Below are 22,324 nucleotides of genomic sequence, written 5' to 3'. Positions count from 1 at the left end.
GCGTGGCGTGGAGACATTTGGGGCTTTAAGTGATCCCACAACTGAACAGCACAGCACACATGGGTACAGCAAAACACGCTGACCTCCACGCTGCTGTCCAGGATGGGACAATCCAGTTATGTGCCAGGAACAAGCATGGCTCTGTACCTAACCGCCCACCTTCATCTTGGGAGGTTCCTGCATATCTGAGCTCAGGCAGGGATGTCTCATCCCACAGGGACATTGACACAAGCAAGCTGCCATGGGAGCAGCCCCTCCACAGCTGGGACTGAACCTGCAGAGAAGCAGGCCCAGACCGGGACACATCCCCTCCTCCAGCCAAAACCAAGAATGGTCCAGTCTACATCTCCCAGAGCATGGGCCCAAGAGCTGCTTGTCAAAATTCCCCTTCTGGAGCTACAACCCCACGTATGGGCACAGACACTTACACATATAAATATATAAAACCCATGAGCTGCTTCCACTTTCTCGGCAATAAACCATAACCTCTCTTATGGCGCTATTTCATGCAACAGCAGCAGTCAGCTTTTCAAAAAGACGTAGCTGTATGCTCCATCCCTTTCAAACACAAAGTTGTTCTGGATGCTAATGGCACCTTTATACCAACGCTGAAAGTAAAGCAGAGGAGCCCCGGCTTCACACTGGGATGAGGCATTCCTCCATTTAGAGACATATTTAAAGCCATACCAATGATTCCTTGTGCACTGCGAGAGCAAAGGTGCACGCTACATCAAAGTACACGTGCTGCATCATACCTGATTGATTACTTACCCAGTTGCACAACAGGTGTGAGTTTGTGAACACAGGGCACGTGGCCAGACCACGCTCTCACCCATCACAAGCCCAGCATACACCCACCACGTGCCTGCGAAAGTTTGGATTTTGGAAACACAAGAAACCTGCCACAAGTCATAGAATCGTTTAGGTTGGAAAAGACCTTAAGATCATCGACTCCAACCCTTAACCCAGCACTTCCAAGTCCACCACTAAACCATGACTCTAAGTGCCACATCTACACGACTTCTGAACACGTCCAGGGTTCTCCACACCACCTCCGCGGACAGCCTGCTCCAATGTTTGACAAGCCTTTTGGTGACGAATTTTTTTTCTAATATCCAATCTAAACCTCCCCTGGTGCAACTCGAGGCAGTTTCATCCTGTCACTCGTTACCGGGGCGGGGGGGGGGGGGGGGGGGGGGGGGGAAGAGACTGACAACCACCTCGCTAGAGCCTCCTTGCAGGTAGTCATAGACAGTGATATTTAACATGGCAAGAAGTGGCTGTGACATTTCACGGACAGAGAAGCGAAGAGCAGGCCACCAGCACACCACACGCCTGGGGCTGGACATCGGTTACCTAAACAAGTCCCTTTCTAGCATGAGTCAGCTCCCTTATACTCTGTAACTAGTCAAGTAAAACGCTTGCCAGGTAAACCTGACCTAAAGAGCAATTTACAGCACTCTGCTTCGCTCTCCCACACCTAATTCCAGCCCTCTACGTTCAACATCATTTTGACCATCTTGCATTAATCTGTCTAATAAGCAGCATCACATATTTTCACCCCATATAAACTCTAGCATACAGAATAATTTAAGCTACATTTTCCACATCTGAACTTTTTCTGCCCCTAATGTCAACGTGTAGCAGAGAGAATCAAGTTATTGCTTACTATTAACTGACCAAATAAAATCAAATACTACTTCCCAAGACAGCGTAAGTCCGACAGACGCTGTTCTAAATCAACTTAACGTAAAGCCTAGGAAGAGGACAACTGTGCAATCTCACCTGGGAAGACACAACATGGTATCTGCTCCCTGCCCCAAGGACAGCACCGAGGAACAAGGGGGTTTCCCCACTCTTTCACTCTGCACAGGGACTGCACTACCTGACACGTTACAGAGATTCATCCATCTGTTTATGGAACATCATACCACTTCTGGCTTCTCTGGGCTCAAATGCATTTAGAGAACACGCTTGTGGCAGATAGAAAGGCAAAAGGCAAACTGGAACACTTCTCTGACCTCCCGGGGCACTTCCCAGTACCCACCCCCACCCCACCCCCCAACACCAGCCCCCAAAGCACAAGTAGTCGGGATGCTGCTGCATCCTACCACGATCCAACAGGATGGGGCACAGGCCCCGTGGAGCCTGCGGCTGAGCTGATGGCACTTCTACCCACGGGTTCCCACTATTGTGCAGCCCTTCCTCAAATTCACAGCAGATGAGTCTCTAGCTACGGTTTGGACTTAGAGAGCCTCTCTTAATAAAAATACCAGCCTCCTCCTCCCTCAACATGGAAGCCTCTATGAGACCTCCCACAAATGAAAGGGCAATGAGACTGGGCTTTTTTTTTTTTTTTTTTTTTTTTCCAGGGCTTGTTTGGTGTTCTGTCACAAAGCCAAACACATGTTTCTAAAATCTAAACTGGTTATACAACTGTTTTAAACTCATGCAGCTGTGCGGAGCAAGCAACTGCATCAGGGGAGACGACCACTGCTCTTTTAAGGCACTCGTACATCTAGGGGCTAGAGTTTTATAAATCAAACTTCCCACGAGTTACTCAAGCTCGCTCATTCCAATTTAGTGTTTATGGTAGAGGAAACTGCTGAAAAAAAAAGCAAAGCAAGGTGGCTTTTCCACCTTCATGGTGAAAATCTGCATCCATATGGGGACTGGGAACAGACCTCCCTCCTGCGAGACCCACATGGTAATTACAGCACCCAGCTTCCACCCTCCAGCTTATCTGGGGAGATGGCAGGAACCGATAATAGATGCTAATACAGAAGCCTCCTGCTTTGCCACTCATACAAAGTTCACTTTACACTGTGCTTGGCCATTGCCTCAGGATCAGTTATACAACCAAAGCACTGCAAACTTTACTGCAACAGCGTGAACGGTGAGCAGTGGAGACTGAAGTAGCCTCCTTTCATCTACATTTTTACAAACGTAAAATTAATATTAATTTCTGACAGTGATTTTATTGTAGATTTTCATCGTAAATAAAAATACAACTAGAAGAATTTCTAAAATATTAATATTTTAGAAATGTGCCTGTCTGCTCCAGCTACAAGGCAAGAGACTTGGATAAAACTAGTGGAAACACTTCAACTAAATTACACAGTATAGTTTTACAGTCCTATAAAATACCAATTTTTTGCAAGCCCAAACTATTTGTCATACAGTATTTGCATTTTAGTCATATATAAGATTGACTGTCTGCATAAGTACTATCGTGTTGCTCCCTGAGACCACAGTAAAACTTTTCTGTTGTTGTTTTCTTTTTTTCAATACTTCAGAAGAATGCATGGCAATTTAAAAAATTGTTTTACTTGTGTTGCTAGCATAGGAGTTTATAACAGCTGGATAATTCTGTACTTTTGATTCACGCTGCACTGTATATGAAAAGGCACCAAAAATTAAATTAGTTTTATAATCTCTGTACAGTCAACATAATTGTGATTAATGTATTTTTCTGAAACTCAGAGCAAGCGCGTTGTAACTGTCACAGCACACGCTGCTTATTCAACCTGTAAGAAAGAGGAAATAAAGAAGTTTTCCAATCTGAAGAATTCCAAGTAAAACAGGAACACATTACTGCAGAAGTGACTGACCCAGCTCACAGCTCTGTCACGTATAGACACGCATTTTAAGTGTCTACAGTCTAAAGCTTCATTATTTTTTGCAGAACAATCTGGCAACGGAGGTAACCCGATTCCCTGGGAATCAGATGTTACTTAAAGACAGGTTTCACCTGTCACGGATAAAACATATTCTGAGCAACAAAGCGTCAGGGTATACGGACTTCAGAGCAGAGGGCGGTCTGTCCTTCTCGGGTAAGAGGCGGGGGGAAAAAGGAAATTTTCTGCTTTCGTAGAGTTTTGAATTTTATTTTTTGTAACTTCGAGGGGAAATGTCCTAAAGCAATGGCAGCTACAGCAACTTAGTACAAACAAACTACAAAACATGATGGAATAATCTTCAAGGAATGGCTACCAGGGTTCCTGCAAGACCCTTCCCTAGGTCCCTCCCCATCACGATGGGGCAGAGTTATCCTCACAGCTGTCAGGAAGACTCTCTTAATCCTCGTTCCATAGTCAGGAAGGCAAGAACATGACTTTTTCCAGGCATATTTTAAGATGAAGAGACTCTGGATGGGCTTGCTCAAGGCCACCACCCAAGCAGCTGGCCTGCCTGCCCCACCAGGGTGCCCACTAAACCTCTTCATCCTTCTGAGCATCTGAAGGAGCCCCGAGAGAGATGGCCCAACCCTGACCTAACCTACACAGGCGGGAACAAGGAGGGGCTTGCTTAGGATTTTCAGAGAGACTTGACCTATACAGAAAGTTCAAGCGGGGCAGATGAAAGTCAGCGTCAAGTGCCCTCCCCAGCTTCACTGTTGCGCAACCACAAACAGCACGTCCACCTCCTTTCAGAGGTAACACTCGACTAAGGAAATGCCCTTCCACAGGAAAAAACAGAGGTTTTTCTGCAGCACGGAATGCTGGAGCCAAGCCCTGCTGTGTCGCAGCACTGAGCGCCGGGAGCCGGCTGCACCCTGCCATGGCAGGGCAGGATGCTTCCCGGAAAACTACTCTCTGCAGGCACTTTTGTACTGCTGCTCCGCGCAGGAGCAACACGTGCATGTACCACCTTAGAAGCTGCCTGCAGATGCCCTGCTTGCAGGAAAACAAGGAATCGCATTTGAAGGGAACGTATGCCCTGTTACAAAATGAGGCAGAGCTGGCGGGGCTAACTGTACACTGGAGCAGCACGCTGCCTTGATGCCACCCCCTTCCGGGTCGCTATCTGCCCGACACATGTACACAAAAGCACCTCACAGGACAAAGAAAGGAACCCAACATATAGAAATATATCACATTCAGTAGAGGCCTGGGCAGCAAACAGAAATGAAACGTTTCCCTCCAAGGAAGCCTGCAGATTCCCACAGACTCGGGATGTCTATTTCCCTGGTTTTCCCCCTGTAATTCCCAGCCAGTATTTCCAGCTGAACGCTGAAAGCAGGTACGAAAGTTCTCCCTATGCCAGTGACACCTGCCAATCACCCTCCCACCTCCCCTGCTTCCACAATCCCGCAAGACAAGTGATAGGACCCCCCCGGCTGCTGCCAGGAGACCAAACGCACAGCGCCGGCCCCAGGCACACAGTGCCGAGACCACAGCACGCAGCAGGGTCGGGATTATTGCCCAGACCAACAGCTCTGAGGCTGGGGCCATCCTTTTATCCTGCCTTCACTTTCCATACTGTGCCTAATGCAATTCGATGCTGCAATAAAAATAGATGATACTTAACCCCCCTCCCTCGTCCCTGAGCAGCGGTGGGGAGGGTGCGGAGCCTGCGCTCAGCTGCTGCTGCTGGGCAGGTGCTCCGTGGCCTCTGTTTTCAGTTATCACTGTTGTGACCCGCGAAGAAAATAAAACCTCTGGCTCTAAATACACATTTCTGATTATCAAGGTAGCAGCTCCCTCCTCGCCTTTGGTTAAGTCAAAGCATACATAATTATTGAAATTACCCAGAGGAATATAACTATCTGGTCCCCTCAGTCTGAGATGATTGTACGGAAAGCACTAGAACATTAAACCAACTGTTTCACAGTCCCTGCCAAAAGCCACACATCTCCTATCAAACTCATCCAGCGTGTACAGAGATTGACACGTGTTCTTAAACAAAGCAGGGCACTTACAGGGCAAGAGATGAGGTGAGCTCTGCAGGTTCACACAGGGGCAGAGGTGGTGGGCGTCTTCAGTTATAGAGGCATGCAAATTTTTTTCTTTTTTTTTTAAAAAGAAAATATCAGCCTTTTGCTTCACCAACAAAAGAAGCTGTTGAAATAGTTTTGTCAGACACAGCTGATAAGGATAATTATGTGGTGAGAGCTTAGTCATCCATATCACAGTGACAGAAAGGCAGATTCTCTTAAAAATAACGTCAACACCACAAAACACCGAAGAATATCAAGAGCATAAAGCCTGGCAGATTTCAGAGGTGCCTTAGGTAAGCACCGGGGCTGCCAGGGCTCGGGCTCCGGCGCCTTACCAGCCGCTAGAGGGGGCCTACTTTTCTCCATAAATCGAATTTTCCTAATTGTTCTGTAGGCACACATGCTGCAGTCACGAATTAACAAAACAATCGCAGAGCGTAAAATATGTACATGCCTATGTATATTTTAAGTTAAACAGAAATGGGGATGCGCAACCTCCTCTAACGCTCGCAGCAATACGCTTACCAGATGGGAGAAAAGGCACAATTCCTTGTGTTTTGCCTCATTAGAAACGGCACTCTAAACCAAGCAGGCTACAAAGGCCATTCCGATTCGCCCCTAACAAATTCATTAGCGTAAATGGGTTGATATTGCATTTGCGAGTTCACCGTATAGCAACTAACCTTGAGAAATCCTGTCTGCCTTGAGTAACTAACTACAACCCAAATATAACAACAACCTCAAAAAGCGCTGGAGCAACAACAGAGTGTCCCCTTTCAATTAAGAAGTAAAGAACTTCCCCTAGGAGCGGAGGAGCCCCAGATTTCAGTTTTCAGACCACAGATGCAAGTTTGCCCATCTTTGCATTTACGCCTTTTGTGCTGCAACTGCTAGAACATAAAATGCCCTCCAATACTGGGTTTCATTACCCTCTTCAGACTTGGAGAGCCTCGTCAAGTCCCATTCTGTGCCTGGACTTGTTCTCTAAGTAAAGCTGTTTGGAGAAGCATTAGCCAACACACGCACTTGACAATGTTTTCATTACAGCCTATAAGGACCAAAAGATTTAAAAAATTATCCTAAGCCCTTTCAGCTAAGGAACGAGGGAAGCATTCATGTGAGATATGTGACGGGATGGGCAGCAATATGGCCTGGCAAGGTCCAGATGGCTTTTTTTTCTGCACACTCTTTCGCTGTGTTACACCCATCACCCGTGTCAACAAGCTAACCTAGCAGCGAGCCAAGTCTAGGAAGGATTAATTGCAGGAATAAACAAACCAAAGCAAAAGCCTAGCCCAAACAGTGAGCAAGGGCCAAGCACATCCATGTCAAATCACATCTCTCAAGTCTTCTCCAGTACTTGAGAGAACTCCCTGTGCTTGAGACACTGGGGAGCAGTCACCCAGCCAGCATCAGGAACCTTAAACCACTTCACTGTCAGCACAGAGAGCCGGGTGTCCTCCCCGAAGCACAGAATTTTCTGCCATCGGCTCGCTCTCTTCAGTCACAAACCATGCTGTGAGCCCAAGAGCAGCCCTGAGGACAGCACTAGGAGGTACACCTAGGGCAGCGCACCTCTCTCCCTCCGTCACCAGGGTAGGGGACCTGCAACAGGGAGATGCTGCCGGGTAGCAAGAACGTTGAGAAAGCTGGAACTGAGGCTTGCCACCTCCAGATGACTCGAGAGCAAACAGAAGAACTAGAAGCTTTCAAATGTTTTCTTGTGTTTTGTAGCAATCTCAGAAGGGGGGTACGGGTCATCCAGCCAGTGAGTGGGAACACTGTCCAACACACAGGAAAACTTTGCTCCGGTTAGTATGTCTTATGGAAGCAAGTGTCATAACTTTCATAAACCCAAGGGGTAAGGAGCGTTTCCCCCAGCATTAGCAGCTTTCTTCCAGGCAGGTCTTTGAGACTCTGGGTGTACGTCTGTCTGTCAAGATTACTAATACGGGCAGACGCTTCTTTCATGTTTGGGAGTTTTGCCATTGACTTCAAAGTAGTGAGATATAACACCTTGTGTATTCCCTAAACACACTTAATAACAGCACCCGACACATTTAAAGTGCTTAGACATGTTAAAGGCATTGTACAACATTAGCAAAAAACCAGGAAACCCTGTCTAGGTGGTTCATGAGAAATCTGGTAAGCCAGGAGTCTAAGCCTGAATCAGATGCTTATCTATTAGCCAGCTAATAACTGTGTGACTGCTTCTTTAACTGATCCGTACAAGTCATAAGCAGGGACTACCTTCTGGTGAGCTGTGGAGACTTCACATTACTCATAATCCTCTTAAATCATAACAAAGAATAGAGATTAGAAGGTGGAAAGCGTGCAGTAAGTGTTCTAAAACCAATATAAACACAGCCATCTCAGCCTGAGTCACAGCCTGCATCATGGGAGCTTACTGAACTCCTTTTGAAGTCAGGTTCTGGGGGTGCAAGCAGCGTGTGGTTTGGCTCCCGGTGCCAGGCTGGTGTGAAGGCAACACACACCAAGTAGCACCTGGAGCCAGTTCATAGCAGACAGGAGCAAGGTCAGCGTAGCATGGCAGCACCACTGCGGGGGCAAGGCTGTGGGGCTATGAAATTAGGCTGCCCCTTTGCTTCAGGCAAGCAATGGAAAGAGAAGGAACAGCAAGACCCGCCTGGAGAGGGACAAAGCGAAGGGCCTTTGCCTCCAGAGGGCTCAGAAATAAGACAAAACCATGGTTCCTGAGGTAGCTCTTGAACCTCTCTGACAACATGGAACAGGCCACCATGAGGAAACCTCAGCACAGGTCCAACCGGAGCCACCACTGAACCGCCTTCATCAGCATTTCTTAACTTGGCCAAAAGTTGTGATACGTCGATGTGTATGCACTTAGAGGTGTCAGTCAGGTGTAACCTGACAAGGCTCCACACAGATTACAACCCCCACGGTCAGCAAGCTGAATCTAATGCTGCTGAAACCAGCCTTAAGCCATGATTTATTTTGAAAAAATGTGGAATTACAAACTGCACGATCCTGTATTTACCACATGTGGGGATACTGCAGGAGCGTCTCAAGACTCTTCTCTTTGTAGAAAACAAACCCAGCACCAACTTCTGCACTAACCTGCACGACTGCTAAAAAGCATATTCGATACACAACACTATAAGGAACATTTCTGAGGTCAGCGTTAACGTACATCAGTGTTTTAACTGTACTGGGTAAGTACTACGGCAACAGAAAAGCACGTTCCTGAGTGTGTATCAGTCAGAAGGTACACATCATAATTACCAATGAAAATCATTAAGTCCGTTAACTCTTCTAAGTACTGGGCTAATAATATCAGCAGCAGGTTTATGTGTGGAGCCTTCTAACCCCAAGCACTTCTTCATATTACTTTCCACGTGGTATTCCTCAAGTTTTCGTAGCATTTATCCACAGACTTTCTCTGTTTACAGTAACAGAGATGCCCAGCTTGATACTATAATTTTACCTACTGTTGCTTAAGACTGCCAGCATACACGCAAGTAGCAACAAGCAGTAGGAAACAGAACTCCTGGCTCCTAGAAATCTGTGTGTCCTCTGTCACTTTTCGAACCTCAGCCACTTGTAAGTACAAGGTGCTTTAGTTGCCGCTAACCTGCAATACGCAATGCTTGTAACCATGGCTGATGCGAATCTGAATGACTGCCCCTGTAGTACTATCTGCGCATACGATGCTGCAGCCATCTCCACGAGTATTTGTAAACACGTAGTCTTCCAAGAACTTTCCACTTGAAACATGACTGCTAACGTATCCACATTTGTAGTAATTAGATGCAAATGTATAAAAAGCCACTTTCTTGTTCAACAGAACTACTATTCTATTAATAGTGACGTTCAAATGATTTTGAAATTCCCCACTGTTTAACTTCAAGGACTGCTCATTTTATTTTGGAAATTTACTCTTGGTTGCAACTTGACAAAGAAAGTATTAATTTGTTCACATTTATGAGACATGTGTACGGTTCAGCCTTTTCCATTCATGGGTCAGATAATGAATTGGTTTCCCTGGAAAACTACACAATGAAATATTCAACATAAGGCATTCTGTAGCTTAGATGTGAACTACAAACTGCAATTTTACTGGGATGTCCCTGTAGGTTGGCTTTGGCACGTACGCCTGCATGTTTTATGCTTTGTCTGAAGGAGGAAGCTCCCACAAGTAAGGAGAAAGCCCTCGGATATGGGTCACAAGTCGGTGTATCAAAACTTAGAAGCGAATGAAGAAAAAAAAACCCGACCCAACAACAATACCTCAGCATATTTCCCCCATGCTTTCAGGAAAAAAAAAAAGAAAAAAAAAAAGAAAAAAAAAGAAAAAAAACCCAACCAAACAACCCCACATAAACCAGACCTTGAATATTCTTTGGTATTTCAGTGGTTTTCTGCCAAGAGGAGGAAAGCAACCAAGGCTCGCCAAAGCCCGAGGGAAGGCAGGGGACACTCTGATGTAGGTTGTCCAGCTTTCCTCTGTGCTTTGCACGCTTGACACAGGGTCGGTTTACTCCCGTTTCATTTTTAACAAGTGACAAACGCCATTTATAGGTTCGTTTCCCATCCAAAAGAAGATTAAAAGAAATCAATTCTTCTCTCTCCTAACCCTGTGACATTTTCCAGCTCCAACGCCAAAGCCCATTCCAGTCTGATTACCCTGATTCCTGAACCAAAACCCTGAGCCCATTTCAACGGTCCTCCCAACAGAAGAAACGAGACAATGAAAAAAAGAAGAAAACCACCCCCGAACACTCGGCGCGATAACCCCCACCCAGCAGCTTCGGTCGCATCGCCCCCCCCCGCCCCCCGCCGCTGGAGAGACCCTGCCCAGCGCGGGCAGCGGCTGCACGGGGTGCTGCATGGGAAAAGGGGGTGCTGCACGGGGAGGGGGTGCCGCACCGGGGAAAGGAGGGGTGCCCGACCCCCGGGAAAATCTCCCGGGTCCAACTTCTCGCCGCCCAGGACCCGGGACAAACTCCAGCGGCGGGTGGCGAGCGCGGCCCCCCGCACCCCGCGCCGTGCCCGGGGAACCCCCCCTGCCGCTCCGCGGGACTCACCGGAGATCTCGGCCTGGGGCACGCCGCTGAGGCTGAAGCCCTTGGCCCCATACAGCTGCCGGACCTCGGCGCAGCTCCTCGCCTTGCTGCCGCTGTCACCGCGAGCCGGGGCGGAGGCGACACACAGCAGCCAAAATCCCCACGGGAAGAAACGCATCCTTCTCCGCTGGCCCCGCCACCTGCCGTGCGAAGGGCAAAGCCAAGGTCCCGCGGCGGGCAGGCGGCCGGGGGCCCCGGGCGGCGCGGAGCCGGGCGGCGGGGCTCCGGGGCGCGGCCCCCCCTCCCCGGGCAGCCGCGGCGGGACGGCGGGCGGGGGGAGCCCCGGGTCGCAGGCGCTGCCGCTGCCCGCGGCGTGCGGGGAAGGCGCCGGGGAGTTCGATCCTGGGCACGGCCGCGGAGGAGCGGCGGGCGGGGGGGGGCAGCGATCCAAGTTTGGCCGGGTCGGGCCGCCTTCACGCCCCGGAGCGTGACCGCGCAGAGGGCTTTTGTTCTTAGCGCGGCTGCATCCCCGGGCAGTCCCGCCGCGATGCTGCCGGCTGCGGCGCCGCCGGGCCGGGCCGGGCGGAGCGGGGCGGGGCGCGGGGCGGGCGGCGGGGCTGCTCCCGGGGCCGGGCTCGGCGGGGCTGGGCTGGGCTCGGCGTGTCGGTCCGCTCGCCGGCACCGCTCCACCTGCGCGCCGAGCCGGGCGGCGGGGGAGGCTCCGAGCGAGGCCGGGCTTCCCCCGCCGGACGTGGCATCACGCCGCCCCGCGCCAATCCCGCGCAGGGCGCAGCCCCCCGCCCCGGGCCCGGCCCCGCCCCCCGCCCCGCGCCCCCGCCGCGGGCTCTGCGCACCGCCCGGCCCGGCCCCGGCCCCGGCGCCGCGGGGCAGAGCCGGCCTCCGGCTGGGCGAGCGGCGGGGGGTCTCGGCCGCGGCGGCAGCCCCTGCCCCGGCGGGCTCAGAGCCAGCCCTGGGGCGCGGGCAGCCTCGGGCACCGGGGGGCTGCGCGCCGGCCTCAGGCAGGGAGGTAGCGCAAACGGGCGCTGTACAGCCCCCCCCCGCCCGCCCGGTGCGTAGCCTGAAGACCCCGAGTGTCCCCAGGTTTGGTGGATAACGACCCCTTGGAAGCCCTTACACAGCACGTCGGCAGAGCGGTGAGTAGCATCGTCCCAGCCGAGAGCAGGGAGAGCGCCCCGCTTTAAGCGCAGCTGTGGAAAGAGGCGACCTTCAGCTACGGAGCCCCAGCTTTGGAGTTTAGTTCCTCCAGCAGCCTGCCAGCTCCTGCAGCTGGTGCCCCTGCAGCTCTGCCAGCCACGTCCCAAACTGCTTCCCACAGAACGCAGGCACCTGTCATCACCCGTGTCTCCAGGTGATGCCCCGGGGTCTCCCCCCAGATGAGGTCGTAGGCTTTGGCCGGTGCCTACAGCACTTTCCACAGCAGGGAGGGGACCCAAAGGTCCTCTGCATCTTCTGAGAGCAGCTGTTTTCTGCAGGAAAAGTAGAGGGCATGTACCCTTGCCTCAGCTGAAGCATTCCTGGGAGCTTACACCTTACTAGGCATCAGCAATCCCACACAGAAAGACCACCATGCCCTCCGCCCAAAAAAAAACAAAACAAAAAAACCCCCAAAACAAAACCAAAAAAACCCACCAGCAAAATTTATTAGAGATTGTACATTTTGGACCAGTCGCTCAGACATGCAAAAATATGTGGGAAAGTTGGGTCGTTCACCTTGTTGCTTCAGAACTGCTTGTTCTCCCGAGGAATGAGTAAGGGAGAAGTAAGTGATGGCAAAGGGCCCCAGGGAGGGGAAGGATGGCAGTAGGGAAGAGACAAGTTGTTGCTTTCCTATGAAATCACCTAGCGATTTCCTATCAAATCTTCCTAATTAAATTCATCTACGAGATAGAAAAAAGCAGATTAAGGGGATCTAACTGCGAAGACAGGGAGAGTTTTGTAATGAAAATCATGACTAAGGTGACACATCATTACCACCGAAAGTTAAAAACTATGAGTCGGATACACCCCATACACCCAAATCTTAATTCTTCTACAGATGACATTATGCTTTCTGGTGTTTTGCTGCGTCTCTCAGAGATGCACAGTTTAGAAACCAAAGGCTTACAGAGTCCCAGCAACTTGGGGGACACTTGCTTTGTGGGTTTTCTGGAGCATGGAAATGGGTCTTGTTCCTGGAAATAACATGGGGAAAAGATCTGCCATGGATAATGTAAAGTCTGACCTATCCTGTTTTTAAATGGGATCTCTTTTGTAAATGCAAGAGTACCGCACGCATAGCAGGTTACCAAGTACGTTATGTGGCACAAGGTTATTTCAGCTCTTACTTCTGGGTATTTATTCTAATTTTATAGCCATAACCCTTTCCCCACCCCAGGCTTTGAACACATCATTCAGAGACCTATGTGAGGGATCTCATCTAATTAATCCAACTGCCATGACAGCAGAAATCAAGCACCAGAGGAATCCATACAGCTACTTGCCAGCACTACAGGAACACCAGGATCTTGGTTCCCCCTCTTGGAAAATCAGAGGGAAAATCAAATACAGACATGCAGTTAACAATGCTCTCACTCGGGTCTGTCAAGGGGAATGAACTCCAGGAATGCAAACTCCAAAGAGACAAAGTGCTTGGTTGAGAAGGAAGGCAGAGTCATAAACCTCTTATCTGGTCTGGCCGCTAGAGAATGACTCGAGGTGACACAGGGGACCAGAGTAGTACCTAATTTTCTCTTTTCCTTCTCAAAGCCTGGCGTCGGCTACTCACCGCCGTTGTATATCGAGGGCTTGCTTCCAGCTCTGCCTGAAGCACCCTTGGGAAAGCTCTCTGTGAGCTACGGCTGCAGCGGGAAGCCTTCCGCAGTCATACAGCTGCTGAAGTGCACTGAAATGCTAACTGCTGACAGGGGAAGAACTGGGACTGAAACCCTAGGGATCTGGCCTTGGGACCATCCCCCGAGCTAGAGATCGTTTCACAGACCGAAGTATTTCCCTTCTTTACACACGTCTCACTTCCCCAAGCTGAGTGATAATAGTGCCCATGGCAGGGACTAAAATCATATCATTCCTGATAAAATCCTGAGAGACCGCAGCACACACTCTGCTTATTCACATGCGCTCTGCTATTCCCATGGTGAAATACTGGGCTACCAACTGCCAGCACAGATCACATTGCCCCAAACCTCTGTGATTAGGTGACCATCATCACTTACCTCCTAAATAGGGATAAGAGCGCTTCTTAGCTGAACACCTGTCTGTGAGGTGCTCGCATACTATCATAATGAGAAGCTTATAAGTAGACAAAATAAAAATAACCCTGAACTGATATAAGCTCTTCAACAAAGAAGCTATCTGCAAGTCTAGACAGGATCCAACCCTGAGCAAACAGATCTTAAATTATGAGGCGCGTCTATTTGTTTTGCTGTTAAATTTGTATGCAGACACAGGATTTGAGCTAGGTACGTTTTAAGCAAATTGAAATAAACATCTTCAAAGTGTCATGGTGAAAATGTATTTTTGGCTTCCATTATAAATTTGATGTCTTCTGTGTGTATCTGAGGACCAGATCCACACATTCTGAACATTCTCAGTTATAAAGAATGGAGCTTGGCAAAAAGTGAACAACAGATTGTCCAATGACGGGCAGAAAGAGCTAGAACTGGGGAAGATAAGAAAAAGCACAGTAAAACACAAAGATGAGTAGACAAAATGCAGAGGAGGAGAAAAGCACACAGCTAGCCAGCAGGATAGTCAGAGGAAGACAGAAAATCCATCCTGCTGTGGAGATCACCTCTTGACAGTCCCAACAAAAAGTGCTGCCCACTGAAAAGCTGATCCAAGCATTATGAAGAAGCAATAATGATGAAGAAGAGCCAAATCATCTGGCACAAGTGGGGAAGGCTACCCTTTAAAAAAAAAAAAGTGAACAGAGGCTTTGTACAGCCTCAACTTTCACAGGGTTGTCTTGTTTCTCTAGCACTGTCCACAAGTTTTGCAATGCAGTGGACATGCCTCTCTGTTTCATATGGATGCAAATCAAGAATTGCACAGGCAGCAATGCAATTACACCCACCAGTCCTCCAGCTGTTTCCAAAATGGACCTATGCTGAGTTACAGCCACCTGGAGTCTGACAGCAAAACCAGAACAGGAGAAAACCAAGATAACCTTATCAAATTGCATTGTATCTTTGAAGCTGCGTAAAAGAATAGAGCATTCCCACGTGAATTCAGTGGCGTTTCTACCTTTTTCACTATGCGTCCAGTACAGAGCTCACACAGAATGGGGAGTGGGGAGGGAAAGGAGAGAGGCAAAGCATAAGTGGGCTACAGCTTCCTCCCTCTCACCAAAGTCACGTCATGAAACCCTCAGCACCTTTCCCTCAGCCAGTTCTACACTACTTTTGATTCTGCGGAAACATTAGAAATTCTGGCACCTTCAGATTACAAATTTTCATCAAAGTAGGAGTATCTCAGTACCTTTTCCGCCTCTTTCTTTTAATCTCTGCTATATCTGTCTCCTACAGGATTCATGAAAGCTGCCCCCCTGTTCCCTGCCCCCTCAACATTGGCCGGTGTTCAGCAGAAGCTGGACATGTGTTTTGCTGAGTCAAATCTAATTAAGTTATTCAGAGGATTTACTAGATTACACCTTGCTATCTATAGCTGCTTACTTCTTCACTGGATCTTCCTTCATTAGAAATCCAGCACCTCCTCCTGCCCTCTGCACATTTCCCTGTGAAGCTTTTCTGACCTGCGCAGGAAGCGCATGTGTGGTTGTTTCGGTCACCAAAAATATCAGATCAGCCCCTTTGAATGACTGATTAATCCAGCCTGATCTCAACTGACTTCGTAAGAAGCCATTTGCCACACAGAGATGATAAGGCTTGTTAGGATTTGTGTGTTCAGATTAATTAATCAAGAATATTGTTTGATAGATGTACAGAGGTGGGGATCCTTCCCAGGACTTCAGGGAGCCAGATTCCAGACCCAGGCCAAGGATGATCTCAATTCTGGCTGCTGAGGAATAGAGGAAGGGGGTCTGCACCGAGGACAAGCGCAGCAGCATATGCCGAGGCTCGGCCAACCTGCTGTTCGACCCTTCGGTGGAAGAGACCAATTCCCTTTTCATGCAATGCTTAATTCCCCCGTGTGGCTAGTACTCTGCAGAGGGAGGTTCTGAACAGCTAAATAATTTCAGAGAGAGAATCTGGCTAATGCGGGTAATTGCCACTCTGTGCTATGGTTCAAATTGAACAACCCAATTTTACAGCAGCGACTTAAAGGAAGGTATTGCTTTAATGACCTCTTACAAATGACTCCACCCTGCAGGACTGTACTTGTATTATATATGAGTCAGAGATTTCCCAGTAGAAAGAAGTCTTAAAGGCCAAAAAAATAAATAAATGCCATAAACTCATTAGAGAAACTGCTGCTAATTGGGTCTGCCCCAGGAAGTACATTTCATCCTTTCTGGACACGACGTTCAGTAAAGCTTTTCCCACTCCCAGCTCCGCCAAAACATATGCAACAACGAACAAAGAATATGGACGTGGCACTGAATCTGTTTTATGTTTGATAAGCAGAGCTTAGCTCGATAGTACGAAATGGCTCAAAATTGGCCCCAAAAATATGAGGTTAGAGATGTGTCGTTTCAGCATGCCACTGCAGTGATATGTAGATTTCTCCCACTTCCTGCAGAAGTTGCAATCGAACACCTTCCTCCTATCATTCAAGAGGTTATATTCAGAAGTTGACCATTTTTGAAAGGGATTTTTCAAATAAAAATCTCCCCTTGTTCTCACTGTCTGATCAGTCTCTGGGCATTGGCTTAAGAATGCCCATGGGACCCACACTGCGTCTGGGTGAGTGCTAGCTCAGCAGCGCATCCCTGACCATTGGTCCAAGGCACATGGAAGTGGGACAGACATCCTGCGCTTCTGCGAGAAAAAAAGTTACAGCCATGGAAAAAGAAATGTGTGAAGTTGCAATGCAGGCATCTGGCAACACTAATGGAACTTCTCAGCTGACACTTCATCCTCAGATGTTGCTACATTAAACACTACAGGCTAAAGCACTTAGATGAATTAATACAATTATCTTGCGTTCTGCTCAAGTGTGTGTTTTTTCCCTCATATCCAGTCAGGTACAGTGGAACCTGCTTTTCTAAAGAAACTGGCTGTGAGGAAACACTGACAACACTGTACTGAAAAACACTGAATACCTTCAGTTGTGAGCAGAGGCTCCCACACTCCAGACTTTGTCTGACCAAAGAAAATAGGCAGTGCTGAGTGTGCAGTGCAGGTAACAGCCAGAGGTGCAGGTAAAGCAGGTGGAAACACCAGGTAGCTGGCAGGATGGCTAACAGCAAATGCTCAGCAGCCTTTCACACTTGGGGGAGAAAACCTGACTTTGAGCTTGGAAATGCATCCTTCCCATGCTTTTTTCTCTGCATTGTTAGTAAGATAATTACTAGGTGACACACATTTTTTGATGTGTGCCAGCTTCACTTCTGATATAACTGGACACATGAGTAGAGTTACAGATGGAATGGATTTGGGCCAGCATGTTTTTCATTTTAAGATGTATGGATTTTGCAACACAAAGCCAGTGTATGAATCCGCTATGGCTACATAAGTTTAAAGGTGCTCAGAGACCAAGTCCTCAGAAGATAGTGTGATGCCAGTGAAGGTACAACAGTTTTTCCAGGCTGAGGATTAAGCATCTTTATAATCCAACGTTGTTGTGTAATGTTACTGTCTCTCTGGGTACTGTTTCTTTGGTCAGGACCACATAAACATCCAGTGCTGGATTCTTCAAGATGCCAGACAATGCAAACCCATCTTCTTAAGATTAAAAATAGAGCTCTTAATCTGATTTTATTTCCTCAACCTGCTAGAATCCAGAGAGCATGAATACCAGGAGATGCAGAGACACTGGGTATTAGAAATGATAGAACTCACCGGGACACTTAGTTCTTCTATAAAAGGTTTTCTCTTTGATGGCTGATTTGTTTTTACAGGGCTACTTTTGAGCATCACCTTGAAAATAAATTGTTTGTAATAGCTATGTATTTTTACAGCACATACATAATTTTGCCTTAGGCAGGACATTTCGTCTGTGGCTAAAGGAGCAAAGCTTAGTTCCTTTGCCTCTATTGTAGCAGATGCCAGGGACATTGCTTTTTAAAGCATTTTAAATAGAAGTTGGGGGACTGGGGGACCCTGGCTCACACTTTCAAATCTTTCTCCCTGCCTTACAAAAGCTAAGCAGTTAGGTCCAATGACTCACTCACACTGACATTTTTGGGAGAGAATGATGCCTTTTATAATAACATTGATATTCCTCCATTGATGTCTCAACACGGGCTAATTTAGAAAAGAAACATGTAGTGCAAGGTTGAAAGGTCACAGGCCAGCCAAAGAACTCATGAGATCATGGGACCATGAAAGAGTCTCCGGCTTTAAAATAAAATAGCCTTTTTTCTTTTTATTTCTTTTTTTAAGGAACAGACAAACTTTTCTGAAAGGCCAGGAATTTAATCTGAGCTCTTCTTTCACATACTGTACAAATAAAAACTACACTGCAGAACTACTTGGGGGGGTTCAGTAGTTTATCTCCAGAGGTCACTTTAATCTATATTGAGTAGGGAAAGAGAGGGAGAAGGAAGGACACACATTTACTTTCGGAAAGCTGCCAGACCTCTTTAAGCTCTGATGTTACCATTGTCAAGCCAACACCCTTCTTAGATTTTTCTCCCCACCGTCTGCAATGCCTCTGCAGTCTAGTGAGTGTGAAATTAAATTATGAAATATTGGATTATTTGTGGCTGTTGCGTTCTGCTCTATCCACACTGTTCTTTTCCTTCTCCCAGTCTCCTGATTTTTCCCTGTCAGAGCTAAGGCGGGGTGCTCACGCTTACAATATAACACATTTACTTCAATGTAATGAATTTACTTCCATTGTGTTCTCTAGAATGATGTTTGCACCCTCAACAGATTTTAACACAGATTCAGGTTTGAGACGAAAATCAGGGCCAGGTTTTCTGGCTCTGATTCCTTTAAATGACTGCTAACCCAAGACGTATTCTTTTTTTTTTTTTTCGTCTCTAAAGAAGATTCTATCAGTTTCTTCCCACTATTAGGTGCATATAAAACCAATTACAGTCAGATGGAGACTATCTTTCAGATTCCAAATGAAACAGAGCATCCTTTCCTTTATAAAGGAACCTGAAAACATTAATGTTGTATTTAGAAATGGATTTGCAAAAACACAAGAGGCCCTAATGTGTTCCCTCTTCCCTCCAGTGCAGCAGCAGCTAACAAATATTATTTGTTGATGTAATATATATAAACCATATATCGTTAGTATGAGAGTTTGTTATTAAACCAAGGCAATTAGACATGGAGTGCGTTCATAACTGTAGCTGCTCAATCTGAAAAAGACAAAGTGGCTTCCTAATGGAACATGCAATTGATAAGAGAAGAAATTATTCTTTCATAGCTCATGTCTTCAAAATTTAAGAAAATAAAGACTAGCTCCTCCAATGAAGCACTGTACTTTAGCCTTGCTGTGCTCCCAAATTTTCATAATAAAATACTTCATTTCTCTGCTTTATTGGCTCTTGGTTTTGTAACGTTAACAAGGTTTATAAACTCTAAGGTAACCAAGTATGAGGCACCTGTAAAGCTTACTGACCAGTGAGAAGAATTTACTTTTGGGACGTACCCAAAACCACTACTAGAAACTGCAAGCATTTGATTAACCGAGTGAGGACTTGTACTGGATACCAGTATATCCATCGAGTTCTCTGCTTAGAAGACTGATCCAAAGTGCTATTTGCAATCTCTGACTGCCTGTCCTTCCTAACTCCATCTTGGTGGAAACAGGAGGCTGTCTCAACATACAGAGACACAATCCCCTCAATTAAGAAGCTAATGCAGTACTTGCCTGTAAAAAATTGTAACCTCCCTTCCACTGTGAATCCTGTTGCAGGTTAACCCTGGTAGGCAGCTAAGCACCACATTGCTGCAAACCCAGTTCACAGCCCTAAGTACTCACTGTTTTCCCAGGCAGGATGCTGTAATTCATTTCTTTAAAAGTCAGAATACAGTTCAGGGCATTTTTGGCATCTGCTTCTCACAATGTCCCGTCCCGTGTCCGTCGTCCCCCCCCCCCCCCCCCCCCATTTCAGAGTTAATTTAGTTAGTTACTATCATGAAGAATTTGGCAAAAAATATTAACCCCGAACCATTGCAGTCCATGCAGCACTCATCATGAAAATAATTCTAAAAGATCTCCACTTTCACTCCTATGGCCTCCGCTACTGTAAATGCATGTGCTGATGACCCTGCAGGGAATGACCCTGCAGGGAATGACCCTGCAGTGAGCCCCTCAGTCCTCCATTAGCAAGTCTGTGTCACTAACATCTCTGTTACTGCCATCAGCCTGATAGCTCCAGTTCATTTACAAAAGCTAGTATCAGAATTTAGAGTAGTTCACCTAACAGCTGCTGTCGCTCCCATGTCCTCAAGGCAGACGAAAGTTGACCCATCTATGGCTGCCATTGGCTTGATAGGTCACAAGGTGAAAGCACTGTGCGGTCAGCCCACAGTGGCCTCCTTGAGTATCAAAGCACAGCAGTGTCTGTAAATCCTTATAAATTATAGCAGTACACTATCTAACCTTCTTATGTAGGCTTAGACAATTTCCTCCCTCCTCCCATTGCTCATTTTCCACAACTCACAAATGTCTGTTTCACACAAACAAGAAAAATGAGCTGGCAAACACGCTGCCCATAACTCAATTTCAAGGCAGAGAAATACAATTTTCCCCAAATCTTTCCTTCCTAATGTTTTGTGAAATGAACTGTTTAAAACTATCTATTGAGAAGGAGCTGAAAATCCTTCCCTTTAAAAAGTAGCATAATAAATGTACTCTTCAAGAGATGCAGCGCAGCCCACAAGAGAAAGTCCCCTTTTTCTCCATTTATGGGTTTTGATTAAGCATTCTGTTCATATGGATTTGGATGTTTTGATGTCACCCTTTTAACTGTTGCTTTTGTATATGAAAAGCAAAATTGGAGATAGCCAAATGCAAAGAAAAACTGCAAAATTATCTTTCTTAGCTTAGTAGGGATGGCTGGAATCTCTTTTCTCAGACAAACTCCCCTTAACATCAGTGGGAATTTTACATAGTGATTAAGCACAGATATCACTCTAGGCTGGAGAGATCCTGAGGCACAGACTGCTGGAAGCTCAGTGTGGAAGCACTGCTATAAGTTCTTCCTTATAAACACACTAGTGGCCATTGTCAGAGATAGCCCTTTGGTCTGACCCGTTCTCACGTACACTTTACAGAGTCTCAATTTACTAATATGGTTATCTGCAACCGTTGTAAGTTACAGTGACATCAACAACAGCATTAAGAACTCAGGTGACTCCCAGTGAGGCTTCTTTGTGCACTGAGGTGCCTCAGCAGCAGCACCTTGGTTTCCCAGGATCAAGCAGCTTAGCTCCAGGGAGCATGCACGCCTCGGGTGGTGATGCTGAGGACTAACTCCTACCTCTCTGCCCTGTCCTGCAGTGTGCAAGGAGCCTCCTGTGAATGACTGGGTGGTCTCAGCTTTCTTGGCAGTCCGGAGGAGTGAAGTACATCTATATAGTTAGGATTACATTTGGGGCCGTAATGGATATAAAAAAAATTCTGAGGTATCTTAATGCCTTTGGTGTGGTTCCTCTTCCCAAACTGATGTTTGTTTGTATGACACACATATAGTGATGCCGGCAAAGAACACTAGTTACAGATACCCAAGGAAGGTCACAACACCACTTGATTCATCCATCACAACGGTACCCCTTAGCACATGGGTGCAAACCCTCCAGTCACACTGTATGTTATCTTTCTCTTCTCCCACACTTCATGAATCTCCCTGCTTTCCCTGCCTACTGGTTTTGTTCTTTGCTCGGCTAAGGAGCTGCTATTAGGATGCTCTTTCTCCTGTTTAGGCAGATTGCTTTGCCTTTCTAATGCTCCTCCTGATCCTGCCAGGTCAGGGAGTGTGTGGATCAGAAAAGGAACTGAACTCACATCTTCTTAAGAGCAATCACAAAACCTGCGGTGGATGAGCTTTCACTTGCCTTATTCTGTATTCACTCAGCAGTGACCCACAGCTACAAAGAGGTTTTGTTTGTGTGCAATAATCAAGAAAGTCAGGAACTCACCTCAGAACTTGCCATGGAGGACCGCTTGTAGCCGTAGCACTGACTCAATGATACATCAATTAATTTGATTGATAGGGTTTATAGAAGGTCATAAGGGCCCTCCTGAGAACCAAAATCAAAAGAAAATAAATCCAGATATGAAGGTACCCTGTGTCTTTCTAAAGCTTTTCTTAGTTGGGAACTAAGCTCATCTACTTTTAATTTCATATAATGAGAAAGCACAGACTTACCTTAGTAAGAACACAGCAAATATTAATTAAGAACCAGAAAGTAAAAAGAATGACAGTAGCTACCAGTGAGGATAACTCTGAGAGTTTGGGGTTTAG

General features: G+C 47.1%; 1 protein-coding gene across 2 annotated transcripts in view; it reads right to left on the bottom strand.

Annotated features, from left to right (window-relative positions):
* GPC1 (glypican 1) overlaps positions 1–22,103 on the bottom strand; it is a 222,285-nt gene extending 200,182 nt beyond the window's left edge. Inside the window, exon 1 of one of the 2 annotated variants that reach the window (XM_056358663.1) lies at positions 21,999–22,103. Coding sequence is in view for 1 of the 2 variants with exons in the window: in XM_056358662.1 (XP_056214637.1) it covers positions 10,783–10,939 (157 nt within the window). In the remaining variant the exon portion in view is untranslated. Of the gene's footprint in view, positions 1–10,782; positions 11,463–21,998 lie in introns of those variants that run through there. The other variant, XM_056358662.1, reaches the window with a different exon arrangement.
* Positions 22,104–22,324: the final 221 nt, after the last annotated feature.

The sequence above is a fragment of the Falco biarmicus genome, chromosome 13 (genome assembly GCF_023638135.1).
Source record: "Falco biarmicus isolate bFalBia1 chromosome 13, bFalBia1.pri, whole genome shotgun sequence".
Taxonomy (NCBI): Eukaryota; Metazoa; Chordata; class Aves; order Falconiformes; family Falconidae; genus Falco; species Falco biarmicus.
The sequence above is the reverse complement of the archived record's forward strand: the minus strand, read 5'-3'. Positions and strand labels throughout refer to the sequence as shown.